The 19,084-nt window shown below is 34.3% G+C and overlaps 2 protein-coding genes across 2 annotated transcripts in view; one reads left to right on the forward strand and one right to left on the reverse strand.

The window, feature by feature from the left end:
- NHLRC2 (NHL repeat containing 2) overlaps window positions 1-19,084 on the reverse strand; it is a 44,383-nt gene that overhangs the window by 15,818 nt on the left and 9,481 nt on the right. The window contains exons 5-6 of the mRNA XM_033131391.1: window positions 14,326-14,455; window positions 3,042-3,141 (exon numbers count right to left, since the gene is read on the reverse strand). Of these exons, the coding sequence (XP_032987282.1) occupies window positions 3,042-3,141; window positions 14,326-14,455 (230 nt within the window). The remainder of the gene's footprint in view (window positions 1-3,041; window positions 3,142-14,325; window positions 14,456-19,084) is intronic.
- The window catches only part of DCLRE1A (DNA cross-link repair 1A), a 56,477-nt gene that overhangs the window by 6,554 nt on the left and 30,839 nt on the right, over window positions 1-19,084 (forward strand). The window lies entirely within an intron of this gene.

Raw genomic sequence — 19,084 nt, forward strand, 5'->3', positions numbered from 1 at the left:
ACCTTCCTTTCCTTCTTTTCTTCCTTCCTTCTTTTTTTGACATACAAAACTGAAACTATTCTCAATGGCCAGATAGGAAATCACTGAGAAGGTTAGAATTATGATGATCGCATCACTGATGGGATAGATTTTTTTTTTTCTCCAAATGGTCAGAGATGGTACAGCTGGATTCCACCTTAACTTCTTGACCTCTTCTTAGCCTCATGTAATATTAGGTTCTGAAAGGGAATTGAAAAGATTATCTAGCTCTTGATAGTTAAAGCTTAAATTTTCATTGAAAATGTTTTGTTTTCTTGTACATAGTAAAGACTAGCAAAAGGAATTTAAAAAAAATTATTTTGAAAGAGAGCCAGGTCAAGCATTACCCATTTTATGAAACTGACATAGGATGATTATGCTGCTTTAACTAATCAATTATACAACTCAATTTCTTATATACACTAGGGAAATTTCTATTTAAAGGATTATTGCAATGATTTTTTTTGTGATGCAAAAAGTAAGTTTTATACCTTAATTTCTAAGTTTATGCCAGATAAATTGTAAGGAAGGGAAGAAGCTGACATAGAAAGCAAAATAATCAGAGACTCTGTGTATATCAGATCCAAATATGGCACATGTAAAAGTCTAAAATGACCATCAATCACTACTGGTGGATATGTTCCCAAGGCTAAGTTAGTAGGGAGCAGAGGATGGAGGCAAAAGGATACAGAATGTATAAAATATGGCCAATTATTCAAGGAACTTATAAAAATAATCTAGTCAGAGAAACACATGTAATAACTAACATATCAAACAAATGAATTAAAAGGTAATTACTATAAGGAGTCTCAACAAGTTAAAAAGGAGTTCCCTTAATTAAATAAAAGGTAGGGAGAAACAGTAACTTCTAAAATGTTAGGAGTCATTCCCTGTTGAAGATTAGTAATAAATAAAGCACCCTTACAATTATGATACAGGTAAGTGTGATCTGGGTGGACATTTTCCTATTAAATATGAGAGTGACCACTCTACTTATTTGGAAATTTAGTCCACTCTTGACTATCTACATCCAAAACAGCCATCACTTAGAAAGGCGTATTCTGGCTATCTCTGTTATTTCTTTTTACTGTTTCTAATTGTGTCTCACATGAAATGTTATTGGTCACTTCACTGTTCAAGCCACTACCATCTCTGGCCTATAGAGAAGCAACAGCCTCCTCACTGCTGTCCCTAGTCTTGTCCCACTCCCAGTGCTGACCAGTGTTCTTTCAGAAACACAAATATAATCATGTTCCTTCACAGCTTAAAACTTTCTATACGGGCATGTAAAATAACGTTCAAATCTCTTAAAAGGGCTCACGAGGCACTTCTTGATCTGGCTTGTCCTGACATCACCAGTGTTGTTTCTTCCCCGGAAAACCTCCACTCTCTCTGTCTCACGTCTACTCCTCCATCAGGATTTAGTTCAGTAGCTTCTTCCAGGAAGCTTTCCTTGATACCTCAGATCCATCCGGGTGATCCTTATTTATGTAAGGGATGATTTCGGTTTAAAGGACTACTGTAGTGATTCCTTTTACACACAGCACCTGTACTTCCAACTTTGTCTTGTCTGTTTGCTGATCTGATGCTTCCTTTATACACCCACTGAGGACAGCAACCATATCTTTTCATTTTATTCTTAAGTAGTGAACATGTTTCATCCCTATTGCCTAGCATAGTGCCCAGCATTTAGTATGTTTAATATTTGTTAGATGGATGATTAAATGTTGCAAATCATACAAAGCCACACACACACACACACACACACACACACACACACACACACACACTATTTGAAATATACCTGATATTTTGGGTTATCTATCTCTTCCTTTCTACTGATAAAAATAACTTGATGACAGGCACGTACTTTCTGTGGTGACTTGACAGTCTATGGGCTATGACTTTCATTCTTTTATTCTGCAAACCCTTACTGGGCTCCTATTATGTACCAGATACTGGGCTAGGTATAGGGGACACACAGATGAATGAGGGTCCTTTCCTTTAAGAGGCGGTCTAGTAAGAGGAAATAGCTAAGAAATAGGTAAACAAGTACAACCAAAAACAGAGAGAGAGAGAGAGAGAGAGAGAGAGAGAGACAGCGCGCGGGAAAGAGAGGTGGGAGGGGAGCGAGAAGGAACTTACCAGTGCAGCAGTAACACTGTATGCCAACCACAGACAAGAGTATGGTCAGTTCTACTAGGGTGTTAGGAAGCAGAGGAAAGGCTCCATCGAAAAGATGTAAGAAACTCTGTGCAGACACCACTTTTTTATCTTTATAGCCCCAACAGTGGCAACAAAGCTACCAACATTTACTGTATATGCCAGGCACCAGGCTGAGCTCTTCACACTGAGTACTGATTCTTAAAACATAATCTATATAAATAAGGAAGCTAAGGCTTAGGAAGTTAAAGTGGCTCTCCTAAAGCTCACACAGATAGTTAAGTAGCAGAGCCAGCATTCAATTTCAGGCCGAACTACGAAACCTGAGCTATTCACACTCTGCTGTACAGGACTCAAATATCTGAACTAACAATTGGGGATGTCTGAACTACACGTTAAAAGATGAGTGCCCACCAATGTTTCCAGTTCTCTTTCTGGATCCTTCGGGGGATTGCGCTTCTCAGGTTCCTTGAAGTTAGGTGTGGTCACGAGACTTACTTTGGATGATGAAACATAAGTAGAAGTGACATGTCACTTTTGAGTAGGAGCTTTACGAGCCAGTAAGCGACTTCCCACCTGGCTTTCTCTCTGCCAGGATGACTGGCAAAGCTCCAGATCATGGTTTCGTCATCAGCCACGGGCACAGAGCAGGTTTGCTCCCCAGCAAACCTATGTGACTGAGCAGAAAACCAACCTTGTCTTAAGCCACGGAGGATCTGGGTTGTGTGTCATGGTAGTTAGAATATAGCCCAGCATATGCTGACTAGTACAGTGGGTGGGGCAACAACGGAGACTTTGGGAAAGGGAATTATGTGAACCCCAAGTCATGCAGTTTACCCAAAGAGATGGTTGCCACTTACTTTTTCTTTGGTAGTCTTCCACTGTCCAGTAGGAGTGCCCATATCTGATGAGTCCCTGCCATGGCTATCCACAAAATGTCATCTCTTTGGACCTCTAAACCTTTATAAAAATGAAGAGTAAATATTATATATATATGTAGGTATCTGGGTAATACAAACATGCCAATGGTTTGAGAAATTTAAATTAAGGGAAGAGAACAATATATTTATAAATATCTGATAGAAGAAAATAAAAATATTGCAATGTTTTAAGTTGTTTTTGAAAATTTTTTGTTTTCCTTGTGAAAGGAAAAGTACTTGTTTACTTATCAATTTACTTGTAAATTCAAAGAAATCCAAACTATTCTTAATAGCAGTATGTCCCTCTCTATCTCTGGGCACAAAGTTTTTAAATATTTGAATCTCTTATTTTATGTGATAAAAGAAATGGGTTAAAACATGGTTTCCAAAGAAATTCTGGCAGTCAAATACCTATCACTAACCACCTAAATTATAGGCTTTAGTAACAGCTTCTTTTGAATAATTTCCCATGAAAAAAACTATCTTTTAATGGTTTAAGAAATGTATATTTCTGCCACAGAATTAGCTTTTAGACTTAGATATACATCACAACTACTATTTAAAAATAAACCAATTGGTTATGAAACTTTTTCAAAAAGATATAGTTGACATACAAAAAAGCTGAGTACAGTATATTACAATATAGCTGTTTATCAAAATACTGTTTACTAAAATTAAATAATACGAATAAATAAATAGTTGTAAAAATTAAATTACAAATTATGACAATGTGGCAAGGCTCTATTTCTCAAATTAATTTTACTGTTAGAATATTTAAAGAGTTTAATTTTAGATGTATGTCGAGTCTACTTTCACATGTAAGTGAGACATTTTAACTAAAATAATTTGGTCAGACATATCTTATACTATAATAAATATCTTGGTAAGGCTATTTTATTTTCTTTAACTTGAAGTAGTTTGTATCCAGGAGGAACTCTTCTTCCTTAACTTGTATTAACTTTCAAGTCTTTCAATTTAACAACAAAAATGATGATGATGGTTCTCAATAAATTGTAGTTGCTATGTGCCAAGCACTTTACAGATTATCATTTAAGTTTTCTCAAAGCCCCAGAAGACAGGTAGTGTTATTAGGCCCTTTTTACAGGCGAAGAAACAGGCTTAGAGAGGTTAGGTTAACTTGCCAGGATCACAGAGCTAGCAAATGCAGAAAATGGAAGCTGAACCTAGGCAGTCTAACAGAAAAATCTATTTCACACATTGCCTCTTTCTCTGTATTCTTAATTGCTATCCTATGAAATATAAAGGAAAGTAATTTACTTCAATTTAATTTCTCACAGTCAAATATTTTTATAAACATAAACTGTATTAAAAATGACAATGGCACCCACATATTCTGGGGACTCAGTCTCTGTTTAATCACTCTAAAACTAGATCCAAAGCTTTTCACACTTATTTATTTTGGCCCTTCCATGTGAGGAGCAAAGCGTGAAGGTGACCATGTATAAGCCAGAAGAGAGCTCTCATCAAAACCTGTCATGCTGGCACCTTGACCTTGTATGTCCAGCCTTCAGAACTGTGAGAAAATAATTTTCTGTTGCTTAAGCCACCAGTCTGTGGTGTTTTATGGCAACCTGAGCTGACTAAGACATTCCTCTGAGAACAGAAATGAGACAGGATATCTGCTATCAACACTCACTTAGCATCATATAAAGGTCCTAATTTGTATAGCAAGTATGAAAAAGAAGCAAAAAGCATGAAGATCAGAAATAAAACTATAAGTAGGAGATGACATGCTTTTAAAGCCTCTACCTTGCCTTGCCAAAGGAGAGCTGTGTTGGTATATATGTGAGAGACCAAGTCAGGTCTCTGCTACCTAGTTATCCAAATAGGCCAGTGTAGTACAACTAGGGTCTACTGTGTAAAAGTGAAAGCTTCAAAGTGTGAGAATCTGTTTGGTCTTTGTCTATCTAATCTGTCTGTCTGTCTGTCTGTCTGTCTATCTATCTATCTATCTATCTATCTATCTAATCTATCATTTCCTTAGAAGCCTGAGAAATGAGAAAAAATATAGAAGTACAGGCTAGTCAGGTCAGGATTCAGGTATCTGGGACTCTGCATACCAGATGATGACGATGATGAGGGTGACGGTGAAAATGATAACCATCCAGAACACTTCCTATGTTTAAGGCACTGAGCTAATAAGCACTTTACAGGGATTATTTCCTTTAACAATCTCGGAAGTCTTATTATCATCTCTATTTTATAAAGAAAGGGAAAATCAAGGAGTTAAATAATTTGTTGAAATTCAGACAGCTAAACCTGGAATAATAATCCATGAGTGAGTCTGATTCCAGATTATTAGTGTTCTGATCAGAATGAAGGAATACAGAAGGGAGCCTGTTCTTCTGGCCAATTCTCTGCCTGGCTTGTTCTCCCCTCCCTTCCTTCTGCCTCTACCCCATGAATCAGTGCACTTGGGGCCTTGAAGCCAGAGCTATCCTGTGTGATCAGAAACAAGGACCTTATCTAATGTAACCATGGCTTTCTACTCTAGGATGTGTGGCTAGGTTCACGCCTTCTGCCCCTCTCTCCCGATAGCCTCTGGAATAGTGTATGGCTGAATAATCTCTTACCAGTATTTTTTTCCAGTCCCTTGCCTTTCCATTTTTGGATGGTGCAGCTTAGCAACTTCTCTTTGTGACTTATACGATGAGACTCTATCTTATAACAATGATAATAACAAACATTGATATACATTGCAGTACTTTCTGTGCCAGGAACTGTTCTAAGTGCTTTCCATATATTCATGTTCACTAATTCTCATAACAAGCCTTCGAGGTAGGTACTATTGGTATCTGCAATTTAGATGAGGAAACTGAAACATATTCTAGGTGTTAACTAATAAGATGTGAAATTAATAAGAACTCAAGTGGTCTGGCTCCAAAGTCCATGCTTATAACTATCTTGCCATACAACCTCTCAAGAAGTTTTTACCTTGCCTGATCATTTCACTGAGGCCTGAAGAGTGTGTTCTTACAAATAAAATGAGTTTTAAAAAGATGGCATTTATAATATCTATCAAACTAACAAGAGTCATATTAATAATTTATACTGTTCATCCTGGATTTTGAAATCTGAAGCACATAGTTGTGTCACTGAGCATGGATATTAGTTTTGTCCCTTCTAAGAAGAATGTGGCAATCATGAACATTTCAATCTTAAATTAAAAGTACACTTAATATCATTGACTTTGAAAAGTCATAAATTAAAAATAAAAAAAAGAACAGTGCCAAAAGCTAAAAAGGCTTTGGAAATATTTAAAAAGGTAAAACCCCTCATAATTAACAGTAAGGATTAGTGAAATAGTTTCAGAAAACAGGAACAGAATCAGCAAATGAAATATGAAAATGAAAAAATTACCTGCAATCCAGCTTTTAAAAATCCTGTGTTATTTTAAGCAACTATGATCAAAATATATCCCACTGACTAGAATCCTCTTAATAGCATCTGTGAAATTGTCCATTAGTGTAAGTAGTTTTTTGTACAGTCTCTAAACCTCCTATGAAGCAAAGCCTTAAACCTCTAGGAAAAAGCAGCAAAGCCTGTCACCCATAGGGCACAGCAAAAGTGGAGGAAGGGTAGAAGAAAAAATCTCTACTTCTTGGGGAGGGACAGGCAAAGATCCCATACTGATACCAAGCAGACGTTCCCCACTGCTCAAAACCATTCACGGATACAAGGCAGAGTTTGGCTGCCAGAGAAAGAAGGAACAGGAACAATGAAAAGCTCCCCACCTCCTTTCATGGATGTCTAAGCACACAGGGCCTCCCTAAGATTGAAGCTGATCAGAACAACAGAGAACACTCCCTTACAACCTAGTACACAGAATGAGAAACAGCAGTTTATCCCTCAGGGAGTTACAGTGTGAACAGATAACCACTCGTGACTGCCATGCAGGGTGACTGAAAGCTGAGGGTGGAGTATTAACACTGAGAAACACCTTCCATTATCTAGGCCCCCATGCTTAGGCAACACCAGCCCACTGCTAGAGAAAGTCAAACTATGGTGAACTGACATAGCAATAACACTCAGACCCAGCCCAGCTTCTGACTATACTGACTCAACCTCCCATAATTCCTGCATAAATACTACTGATCTCAGCTTATATAGTTCTACATAAGATGACTGGAATTTTATAAAAAATGAGAAGACACAGATAAAGTAAGCAAAAACCAAACAAAAACCCAAACAAACAAAAAACCTCAGCAGAAAAAAACAAACAGGAAAAAAACATTTTCAAGAGACAAAGCAAGTAACAAAAATAGACTCAGAGATGACCTTAAATTTGAAACTATATGACCACGGGCTTTGAAATTACTGTGCTTCCTGTGTTAAAGAATCTACAGAAAAAGGTGGCCAACATACTTAAATAGGTGGGGAATTTCAGCAGATAGATGTAATCTATAAGAAATACTAAAATGGAAATGCTACAAAAAATGTCAGAGATGAAAAATTCCTTCAACATGTTCAACTAGACACAGCTGAGGAAACAACGACCCTAAAGATAAATCAATAGAAATTATCCACACTGAAAAATAAAGAGGAAAAAAAGGTGAAATAAAAAGAATATGTAAGAATTGTTGAATATAATATCAGAGTCTAACATATGAGAAAAATGATATTCCCCAAAGAGGAAAAAGGAGCAGAAATAATATTTGAACAGATTACAGGTGAGAATTTTTCACAGATAATGAAGGACATCAAACCACAGACTTAAGAATCCTAAGCAGGATAACTCCTAGACATACCAAACTGCTAAAAGCCAAAGAGAAAATCTTGAAGGCAGCCTGAGAAAAAACATACTTTATATACAAAGGAACTAGGAAAAGAAAGAAATAACACCTCTTATTTAAAACTATGTGAGCTATAAGAAAATGGAATGACATTTTTAAAGTATCAAAGAAAAAAAGAGTTAATCCAGACATTAATGGAGTAAAAATATCTTTCAAAAACAAAGGCTAAATACTTTTCCGGACTTCCGTCACCCATCCCCACCTGCCCCCACCCCCCAAAAAAGGCCAATAGAAATCATTGTCAGTAGACACATGCTCCAAGAAATGTTAAGTAAGTTCTTTAGGCAGAAGCAATGTTATTCCAGAAGGCCACTTGGGACTCTTAAGAAAACAGTTACTTTGGAAAACAGTTTGGCAGTTTCTTATAAAATTACACATACCCTTATCATATGACCCAGCAATTTCATTCCTAAGCATTTGCCCAAGAGAAATACATATGTCCACATAAAAACCTGTATACATATGTTTAGAGGCTTTAATCATAATTACCATAAACTAGACACCCGAAATGTCTATCAACTGATGAAGTAATAAATTGTGGTGCAGCCAATACTACTCAACAGTAAAAATGAACAAACTTGACACATGCAACAGGAATGAATCTCAAAAGCATTATGCTAAACAAAATAAATCAGACATACCGTGTTTCCCCGAAAATAAGACCTAGCCGGGCCATCAGCTCTAACGCGTCTTTTGAAGCAAAAGTTAATATTAAGACCCGGTCTTATTTTATATTATATAAGACCTGGTATTATATTATATTACATTATATTATATTATATTATATTATATTATATTATATTACATTATAATTATATTATATATTATATTATATTAATTATAGACCTGGTCTTATAGTAAAATAAGATCAGGTCTTATATTAATTTTTGCTCCAAAAGACACTTTAGAGCTGATGGTCCGGCTAGGTTTTATTTTGGGGAAACACGGTAAAAGACTATACTGAGGAATAAGAAATACATTGTTGTCAGTGGCTGGAGTGGGTGGTGGAGGTGGTGGGAGGGAGACTCAACAAAAGGTCATGAGAGAATTTTTTGGGATGATGAAAATATTCTATATCTTGATTATAGAAATGGTTATAAGACTGCATATGTTTGTCAAAATTCATAGAACTTATACCTAATAAGAATGAATGTTACTTTCTATAAATAATACCACATTAACCTGACCAAAAAAAACAAAAGTCTTATAAATATCAAGTCAGTGTGGTAAGATAGTATAATCATCTCTCAAATTTTAGACATAAAAATACAACTGTTTTTAACAAAATAAAAACACACTAGTCACACTGCATAAAATTTATTCTTCAAAAAACTCCGCATTGTATGATTATTTTTAAAGGATAAATATTATTTTAAGTATGACTATTTTATCTATTTATTTGAAGCACAGTAAAAAAAAAATGGTACATTTTGGAAACTCAGTGGCATAGGATAAATTTTTTATGGCATTTTATAGGATATTAATGGAACTCTGAGAAGCATATTATCTAAGAACATAAGTACCAACACTGCAGATTATAAGACTAGCATACTAAATAGTTGGATTTCAGTCATTAAAGGTTGTATAAGAACAGCTAAACTTCTATCTAGAGAAAATACTGATTAAAGGACCAAGGAAGGTTAATGGGATTCGGGTACATTATCCTTTCCATAAATGATTCTAAATTAGGTAAAGTCTACTTAGAGACTAGCAGGGGTTTTAAACTTTATGATAAAAAAATCTCTCAGATTATTGTCTGGCATGAGTTAAGTCATGAATTTTAGAAACATGACAGTTTCTGCTGAAAAAATGAATTTATTACAGTAATTATTTTTAGTGCATTATGTAGTTTTGACCATAGAGTGATAATCAAAAATGAACAAAGATGAAACAATCATTTTTTAAAAATCACTTTCTGTTCATTATTTTTATGCTTTTATCTCTGTAATGCCATAATTAGGTTAAGTATTCAGACACTATTTAAAATACCTACACACACATATTTACATGTTACATGTATGTTTAAAATAATCAGAGGTATTTCAAGTCTCTTTCCTTACTCTCTTCTTGAAATAAGTTGTTTATTAACCGGGCTTCTTGGTAGGGTATATTTAACTGTGTATTTGTCCTTGTTATTTTTAATTATCTTTACCTATTTTGCTTTTTTTAAGGTTTACTTTTTAATTAAATATGCATATGAATGGATACATTATAAAGTTTAAATAATAACTAAACATCCACATGCATACCACCTAGCTCTAGAAAGAAAACATTAGAACACCTCGTGCATCCCTCTATGACCATTCCTCCCCCTCTTTCCAGAAGGAGCCACCAGTCTAAAATTTTTTACAGTCTTCTCTTATTTTTTCATGCTACTATGTCTGGATGGATCTCTCAATATATATAGTCTTGCTATTGAACTTTCTATAAAAGAAATCATACTGTAGGTCTTATGTATCTTGTTTTTTTCTCACACAATAGACTCCTTCTGATACTTGCCCATGCAGCTAGGTGTAGCTATGCTTCATTATTTGCACTGTAGAACAGCCTAATATATAAAGATATAATACCTAATCTGTTCCTCATGTTTTCCTCCTGATAAATTCATCCATTCTCAAATTCCTAACTATGGTAGAATTTCAGACTGTCTATAAAATTCTTAAAGTATTGAAAAACTTAAGTGTTTACATGAACAAATTTTCTCAGCCACAATCCTCTTCAAGTTGCGTTTAAACCCACATCTGTTTAAACCAGTTGTACAATTATGTAATTTGAATTTATCTGAACCAATTCAGTATGAATGCAAAAGGAAGTTGTTTCTATGAAAACAAAGTTGAATATTTTGGAGAGACTCAATAAAGGCAAGAAGCTAAGTCAAATTGTTGTTGAATTAAGTGTGGTCCTAGATCAAAATATTGGCTAAAAATTGTACATTTATAGTTCTTTAAATAAACCTTTTTAGTTTTATGACTGGCAGACAATAGATTTTTTTTCTAATAGATTATCATAGCCAATTACTTCAGTAAAGGATTCTACTACACTTATTTACTTCTACTTTTATTACATAAAGGATTCAGGTAGCTTACAAAGAAATAAACCCTAATAAAATAAATACGTTTAAATAAGAAAATTGAAGCAATAGGTAAAAAGGGAAGAAAAGAGATGCAACCATACTAGTATTAAAAACCAAATGCCATGTTTCTATTAACCTTTGCTAAAGATAAATTTGCCTCTCAGTTTCCTAGCAATCAATACAACAATGCAAACACAATCAGTTATGATATTCAAATTTCCTAGGAACTTAAAAAAAAGTTGGATATTTAGGAAAAAGTGTAACTACCTATAATACCGAGAGGTTATTTAAAAGGTAATAATTGAAACTACCAGCAAATCCTACGGTAAAAACAGGAACAAGTCTCATAGGGCTGTGTTTTGATGAAATACATACTATGAAACACATGCACAAACATATAAATATAAATGAATGTGATGCTTATGCACTGATGCATTTTTTAATGAATGACATGTTGCCAAAACATAGTTTAGTAAAAATAATTGTAAGGAGAGCAAATATTCTCTGACCCAATTTCTCCACACTCTGACAATGTACATTAATCCAGGATTAGATTTTAGACTAATTTAAAGAAGTGGCTCTTAAAATGTTTTGGGTTAACATACCACTTTGCAACTCTGAAGAGAATCTGACCCATTTCCCCAAATTTTAAATGGAATTTCTGGGATGTTTAAGTACCTCATAAAGCCTAACCATGAACGCCTTGGGTATACAACACAAGGTTAAAAACTCTTAGGTAGAGCAGTCATGGTTATTACAGGTCCTTCATACAGTGCTTGAAAGCCACTTTCTCTTAGCCAGCATCTTGAAGGGTGTTGCACTTACGTACATTCAAGATTACTCCTTTTGCCAAGTACCCAAAGTGAAGCTATTTTAAGCTGTTTAAACGCAGAGTCACATGCTTATAATGATCTGTTGAGCTAAGTAAGGTAGGACTTACTTCCTTTACTCAAAACTGAGCTTAATAATGACACAAGCTTCAGACAGCACGTCACTCCAGTTGGAAGCTGAAGGAGTACTTGTCAATAGAGCCAAGAATTTCTTGGAAAGCAATCTGGATGCATTATCAATAAGAGACAGACAAGTAGAAATTCCACGCCATAAAGTATGACTGAAAAACTTTCAACCTAGAAAAATATTTAAGCACTCCTTAGCCATTAAATAAACCCAACTTAGTAAAGCAACCAGGAAAGAACATCCTGTATATAAGCAATGTAAATTCTGATGCATGTGACACATTGAATGACTGGTCTCAGTTCTTGACTCCTCTGTAGTAACAGCACACATCCACACCCTTGCTACGGCCTCACTGTAAGGGCAGTGCCTCGCCTGCTCCACAACTTTGAGCTTAGTCATGTGACTTGCTTTAATAATAGTAGGTAAGCAAATATGACCCAAACAAAGGCTTAAAATATGTGTAACTGGGCTTACTCTCTGTGCTCCTGCCTTTTGCCAAAAGAATATGCCTGAGATGGTGCTGGTCCAAGGAGGGTGAGAAACAAATGAAGCAGATCTGCACCCAAGAAACACCTTGGAACCAAGCCCAAGCTCAGCCTTGATCAGCAGAACCTCAACTCTATATATGAGTGAGAAATAAAGGCGTAGGTTTATATGAGTTTGGGGATGATTTTTTTATGAAGCATTATTGTGGCAATTACTGACGGTAAATACAGGACGTAAGTTGCAAAATGTAAAAATCAATAACTGAATACTATATGGACTATTAGCTATAAATCATTAGGGGCTTACATACTAAGGGCAGACATTCTTTTTTCCCTGGAGGGAGGGTAACAGCATACCAAAGTAACAATTCTCCTTCACTTTCACTATTTTACTGATAGATGTTTCAGAGTATTTTTCGATCTATAAGATTTATGTTGAAATAGTTCAGTAGTGTACCAAAGGCAGGGAGGCAGGAGTGGTAAGTCCTAGTGGGGATAAGTATTTTTAACCCTGAAAAGATTTAAAATTGCTGATGCATGGTGATAAAAAGAAGACTGAGTTGTTGTTGGTTTTACTACTGTTTTTAAATTCTCTACATATATTCCCCTACTGATTGCACCTGGGACGTACGGCTCTCTCTACCTTTCCAACTCCTTCCCCAGTATGAGCTACTAAAACCACTCATGATAATTAAGATACAGAATTCCAAAAATGAAAATCTCAGAAATAATTTACACAAAATACCTAAGTTACATAGATTAACTACCGATAGTACCAGAAGTTCATTCAGTTATTTTATGAATATTAAAAACTTTATAAAAAGTTAATCGTAATGAAAAAATTAAGGCCTTTGAATTGTTAAGCAAATTGGCCTCATCATAGAATATTGTCTCAGATGTAAAGCCATTCAACTAAACTGGTGCTTATTCGCTCAATAAATTCCAAGGGTGCCAAAAAAAATGTATACAAGTGGACACTTTGGTCAACGTTGCTCAAGCAGTAGCTTGCCATAATCAGAAGTGTCTGGACGCTGATGATAACCACTTTGAGGACCTCTTGTAATTGCAAAAGTCAAATATGACTTGTATTCATCTTTTGTTATTGGTATATATTGATCATTACAATTTAAATACAGTTTTCCTTTCTTAAAATATGTATCCATTTTTTTGGCACCCTCTGTATTTTAAGACCGTACAAACCAGTTAGTCCCAAAGTCCATTTTCAGTATATTCTACTAACTTACTTTTGCATTAGTCTAGTTTTAGACATGTAGATAACCATCTTAGCATCACTGAGGGCCAATAAAAAATAAGTATACTTATGCTCCTGGATTATCTTATAATTAATTAACACAGGTAATAAAGATTGTAAAGATAATGTAAATCTTATTCATTATCACTATCTACATAATTCAGTAAATTCTTTTAATTGCTCAAAAGAAGCGATCATATTTCCATACAAATTTTAATAATCTAAAAAAAGCAGTTGTCACTTTTAATTTCTTTTTCAAATGAGAATGAAAAGGACATTGTTAAACGGTATCGTTCATAATCTTTTGAAGTTCTGAAACTATAATCCTTCCAACTTAAGAATATTCAGAACTATATTAATTGAAAGTTGCAACTAAGATGAAATTCCTGAACATTAGTTTACAGTAATATATACCTTATTGTGTGTATAAAATATGTGTGATGTTATATATAATAATAAATACTCTGTCTTGTACATATTACTGCTGGCTTTGCTCGTACACAATTAACAAATCCTAGCCACAAGTATAAAAGTATAAAATAACTAGCAATAATTAATCTAAATGAATGTCCCCAGAGTATTTTTTAAATCTTACATTTATTAAGCAAAGCTTACTTATATTTAATATTAAAAGTTTACATACCTGATCTTCCAAAAACTACATCCCAAGGGGAACTAATAGGCTGTTGTTCTCCTTTAGCTCCACCTTCTTTATCTGTACCTTGAATTCCAATGCCCGCTACGGTGCTCACCATCTCAGCTTCTAGGTCAATCTATAGAAATTAATACATATTTTATACAATACATGTTCTTTTTTTTCTTTTGGTACATGAAGATTTTCAATAGAACACATAGAAAGCATTTGCAACACAAATACTCTTTTTGGAAAAAAAAAAAAAGCATTAAAAAAAACCCCACTAACCCAATATAGGGTGACCTTGTTATTCAAAAACACAAAACTCAGTCCTTTTCATTTCCTCACCCATCCATTTCCCAAATTTCCTCTTGCTCCCCCCACCCCCAGCATGCCTCTACCAGAACTGGTGTTGATCTCATCTTAACTATAAAATATTTAAAAAATGAAATTTGAAATTTGAAAGGAAAATCTAGAAAAATGCGTGTTTAAAATTAAATGTATATATTTCAATTACTGACACTATAGAGCTCAATGTATGCTAGGCACTGATCTAGGAGTCATCCATCCATCCATTCATCCTCATAATAACCCTATGATTGTGTTTTTCATTATTTTAGAGGAAACCGAGACACAGACAATTATGTAACATTCCCAAGATCCCATGGCTAATAAGTCCAGGATACGGGATTTGAACACAGGCAGTTCTAGCTCTGCTATGCTATACTGCCTCTACTGCATAAACTGAAAAACTAACGCATTCCACTGAAAAAAAGACGCTCTGGTTTCATCTCCTGAGACCCTTCCCCCAACATTTTACCACGAAAATTTTCAAACATACAGAAATGTTCAAAGAATTTTGCAGCATATACCCATACACCCACCACCTACTATCAACATTTCACTTATTTGCTTTATCACATTTTATCCAGCTATCAATCCCTCGATCCATTTGTATTTTTGATGCATTTCAAAGTAAATCATAAACCTTAGTACACTGTTCTTAAATATCTCAGCGTGCTTATCATCACCTAGAGTTCTGTATTTTCTGCGAGTTCCTTGTTCCTTTATTAAGGCAAAACTTACAATGAAATGCACAAATCTTAAGTGTATAATTTGATGAATTCTCATAAATGCATAAACCTGAGTAGCCCCAACTTACATAAAGATATAAATGTTACCTTCACTCCAGAAAAGTTCCCTCGTGCCTCTTTCCAGTCATTCCCGCCCCCAGAGGCAAACAGTATTATTATTTTTTCCAGTCATAGGTTAGTTGTATCTCTTATAGGACTTCAGATAAATGGAATCATACAGTATGGACTCTTTTGTGTGAGGCTTCTTTCATTTAACATGTTTCTGAGATTTATTCATGTATCAGCAGCTGTTCCTTTTTATTGCTGAGCAGTATTCTAGCACAGGAATATACTACAGTTCATGCATACATTTTCCTACTGATGGACACCTGTGCTCTTTCCAGTGTGAGGCCTTTAAATAAGAGTTGTTATCCATATTCTTGTATAAGCTTTTTGTGAATATATTTTCACTCCTCTTGGGTACATATATAAGAATATAACTGCCTTGTTAAAGCATAGGTATATGATTAGTTTGATTAAAAAAGCTGCCAGCAGGTTTTCTCCAGCTGTCCGCCATTTTACATTCCCACCAACCATTGTTCCAATTGCTCCATGTCCTTGACAACCTATAGTGTTCTGTCACCACGCAAATTTTAATCATTATGGTGGATGTACAGTGGTATTTCATTGTGGTTTTACGCATAACTTACAATTCCTTTTAAACTCATGATGATCACTTTTTTGTGTACTTGTGCTCATTCTTTCGTCTTCTTTGAAAAATGTCTGTTCAAATCTTTGACCCATTTTTTACTGGGCTGTGTTCTCATTTTTCAGTTTTATGAATTTTTGTGACTATTTTCTGACAGCCTGTGGCTTTTCATTTTTTTAACAATAAATTTTAATGAGAAGTTTTAAATTTTGATAAATCTGAATTTATCATTTTTCTCTTTTGTTATTACGTTTCTGTGTCCTGTCTTTAGAAATCTGCCCGCTTGCAAGTCACAAAGACGTTTTCATCTAAAGGCTTTATGGTTTCAGCATTTGCATTTAGGTCTGTGATGCATCTTGAATTGATGTGTACTAGGTGTGAGGTATGGGCCATGTTTCTTTTTTTCCTATAGAAGAATCTAGCTGTTCAAGCACAATTTGCTGAAATGACTTGCCTTTTCCCCTTGACTGTTTTGATGCTTTTTTTGAAAATCAAATAACTGTATAGATCTGAGGTTTCTTCGGGGTGCTCCACTCTTTCTTGTTGATCTAGATTCTATCCTTATGAAAGTATCACACAGTCTTGATTGGGCTTAACATTATAGTAAATCTTGAAATCAGTCTTTTAACTTTGTTCTTTTTCAAGATTATTTTAGATATAATGAATCCTTTGTTTTGCATTTCCATGTAAATTTTAGAACCCACTTGTCAGTATCTACAAAAAAAGCCTGATGGAATTTTTGCTGGGATTGCACTGGATCTGTTAATCTATTTGGAGAGAACTGACATCTGAGCCTTCCAATCCAATACTGGATTAATTTCTCTCAGCAACATTTTATGGTTTAAAGCATACAGGTCTTGTACATATTTTGTTAAATTTATTCCAAGTATTTTATGTTTTTGGTTGCTACTATAAACAGAAAATTAAAATTTCACTTTCCAATTGACTGTGACTAGTATATAAAAATGTAGTTGGTCTTTTTATACTGACTTTGTATTCCGCAACCATCCTAAATTCTCTTATTAGTTGAAGTAGCTTTTTCATAGACTTCTTCGAGTTTTCTATGCACATGACATTGGCAAACGAAGATACTTCTTCCTCTTCAGCCTGTATGCCTTTCATTGCTCTTTGTCGCCTTATTACAATGGCTAGTACTTCCAGTGTAGGCATGGTGAGAGTGGGGATCTTTTCCTTGTTCCCAAATTTGGAGGAAAAGCGTTCAAAATCTTGTATTAAGGGTAGCTATAGGCCCTTTATCATATTCACAATGTTCCTTTCCTTTTCAAGTTTACCAATTTTATCATGAATAGGTATTAAACATTTTCAAATGTTTTTCTGAATACAGTAAAACAATCGTATGGTTATCATCTTTTATTCTGTTACTACAGTGAATTACATTGATTTATTTTAGTGATATCCTCTTGCATTATTTCTAGTGACTGCTCTATAATCTCTTAAAATTGTAAAGAGTATTATCAGTGTAACCTTTTATATTTTTACTGAACTCAATCTGCAAAAATGCAATAGGCAGGTAGGGATAGGCCCTTGAAATAATCTGGATTTAAAAATGTATCACTGAAACTGATATAATAATCAAAGAATTCATCTTGTAAAAAGCCCCAGGCCCAGGTAATATTACAGGGGCATTTGAATGAATGTTCAAAAACCATTAATTCCAATGTCAGACAAATTATTCCCAAAGTAAAAAAGAAATGAAAATGAACCAGCTCATTTGATGAATTTAGTGTGACCTTGATTCCAAAATCAGGGAGAACAGTGCAAGAAAATACAGAGCCATTTAATTTATGAACATGAATTTTTAAATATTAAATATAATTTTGGATAACCAAATCCAACTTTACTTTTAAAACAACTCATCATTAGTTAAGGTTTATCCCAAGAATAAAAAGATGGTTTTACATAAAAAAAAGAAAAGAAAAAGAAAATCTACTAATTCATCACATCATCATACTAAGGGCAAAAAACTTACACATTTCAATAAATGTAGAAAATGTACTTCATAAAATTATATAATAAAATAATTCTTAGTACCTAGGAATATAAAGCAAGTTTCTTAATAAATATTTTTTCCTCAAAGTTACAGAAACTATTAAACTTTTGGGAGAAAATTTACATGTATTCCCTATCACTACTAATGCTTAAAAGCAACTGAGGTTCTGTCTAGCAATATAATAGAAGAGAATAAGAAGGGAAGATATAAAACTAGCATTTGTTTTTTACAGACAACATAATTATACGAGAAACAAACAGAAGTTTTGCAGGAATGGAGAAGCTGATCCTAAAATTCATATGAAATTGTAAGGGACCCAGAACAGCCAAAACAATGTTAAAGAAGAAGAAAATGGGAATATTCATATTTACTGATTTCAAAACTTATTAAAAGTTATAGTAATCAAAACAGTGTGGTATCGATCAATGGAATAGACTTGAAAGTCCAAAAATAAAACCATACATGTATGAATAAGATTTTCTACAAAGTTGCCAAAATTATTCAATGGAGAAAGAACAGTCTCTTCAATAAATGGTTCTGGAATAATGGGACAGTCACATGCAAAAGAATGAAGTTGGATCCCTACCTCACACCACACACAAAAATCAACTGAAAATGGATTGAAGGCCTAACTCTAAGGGCCATAACTATAAAAATCTTAAGAAAAATAGGAGTAAAGTTTTGTGGCTTTGTATTTGAAAATGGATTCTTACATATGACAGCAAAAACATAGGCAATGAAAGAAAAAAAACAATAAATTGGGAATCATCAAAATTTAAAACTTCTGTGCAAAGACATGATTAAGAAATTGAAAAGACAACCCACAGAATGTGAGAAAGTTTCTGACAATCATGTATCTGGTAAAGGATTTGTATCTAGGATATGTAAAGAACTCTTACAACTCAATTAATTTAAAAAAACACAAATAACTCAATTTAAAAACTGGCAAAGAATCTGAATAAACAAATCACTTCG

Source organism: Rhinolophus ferrumequinum, chromosome 16 (assembly GCF_004115265.2).
Source record: "Rhinolophus ferrumequinum isolate MPI-CBG mRhiFer1 chromosome 16, mRhiFer1_v1.p, whole genome shotgun sequence".
NCBI lineage: Eukaryota > Metazoa > Chordata > Mammalia > Chiroptera > Rhinolophidae > Rhinolophus > Rhinolophus ferrumequinum.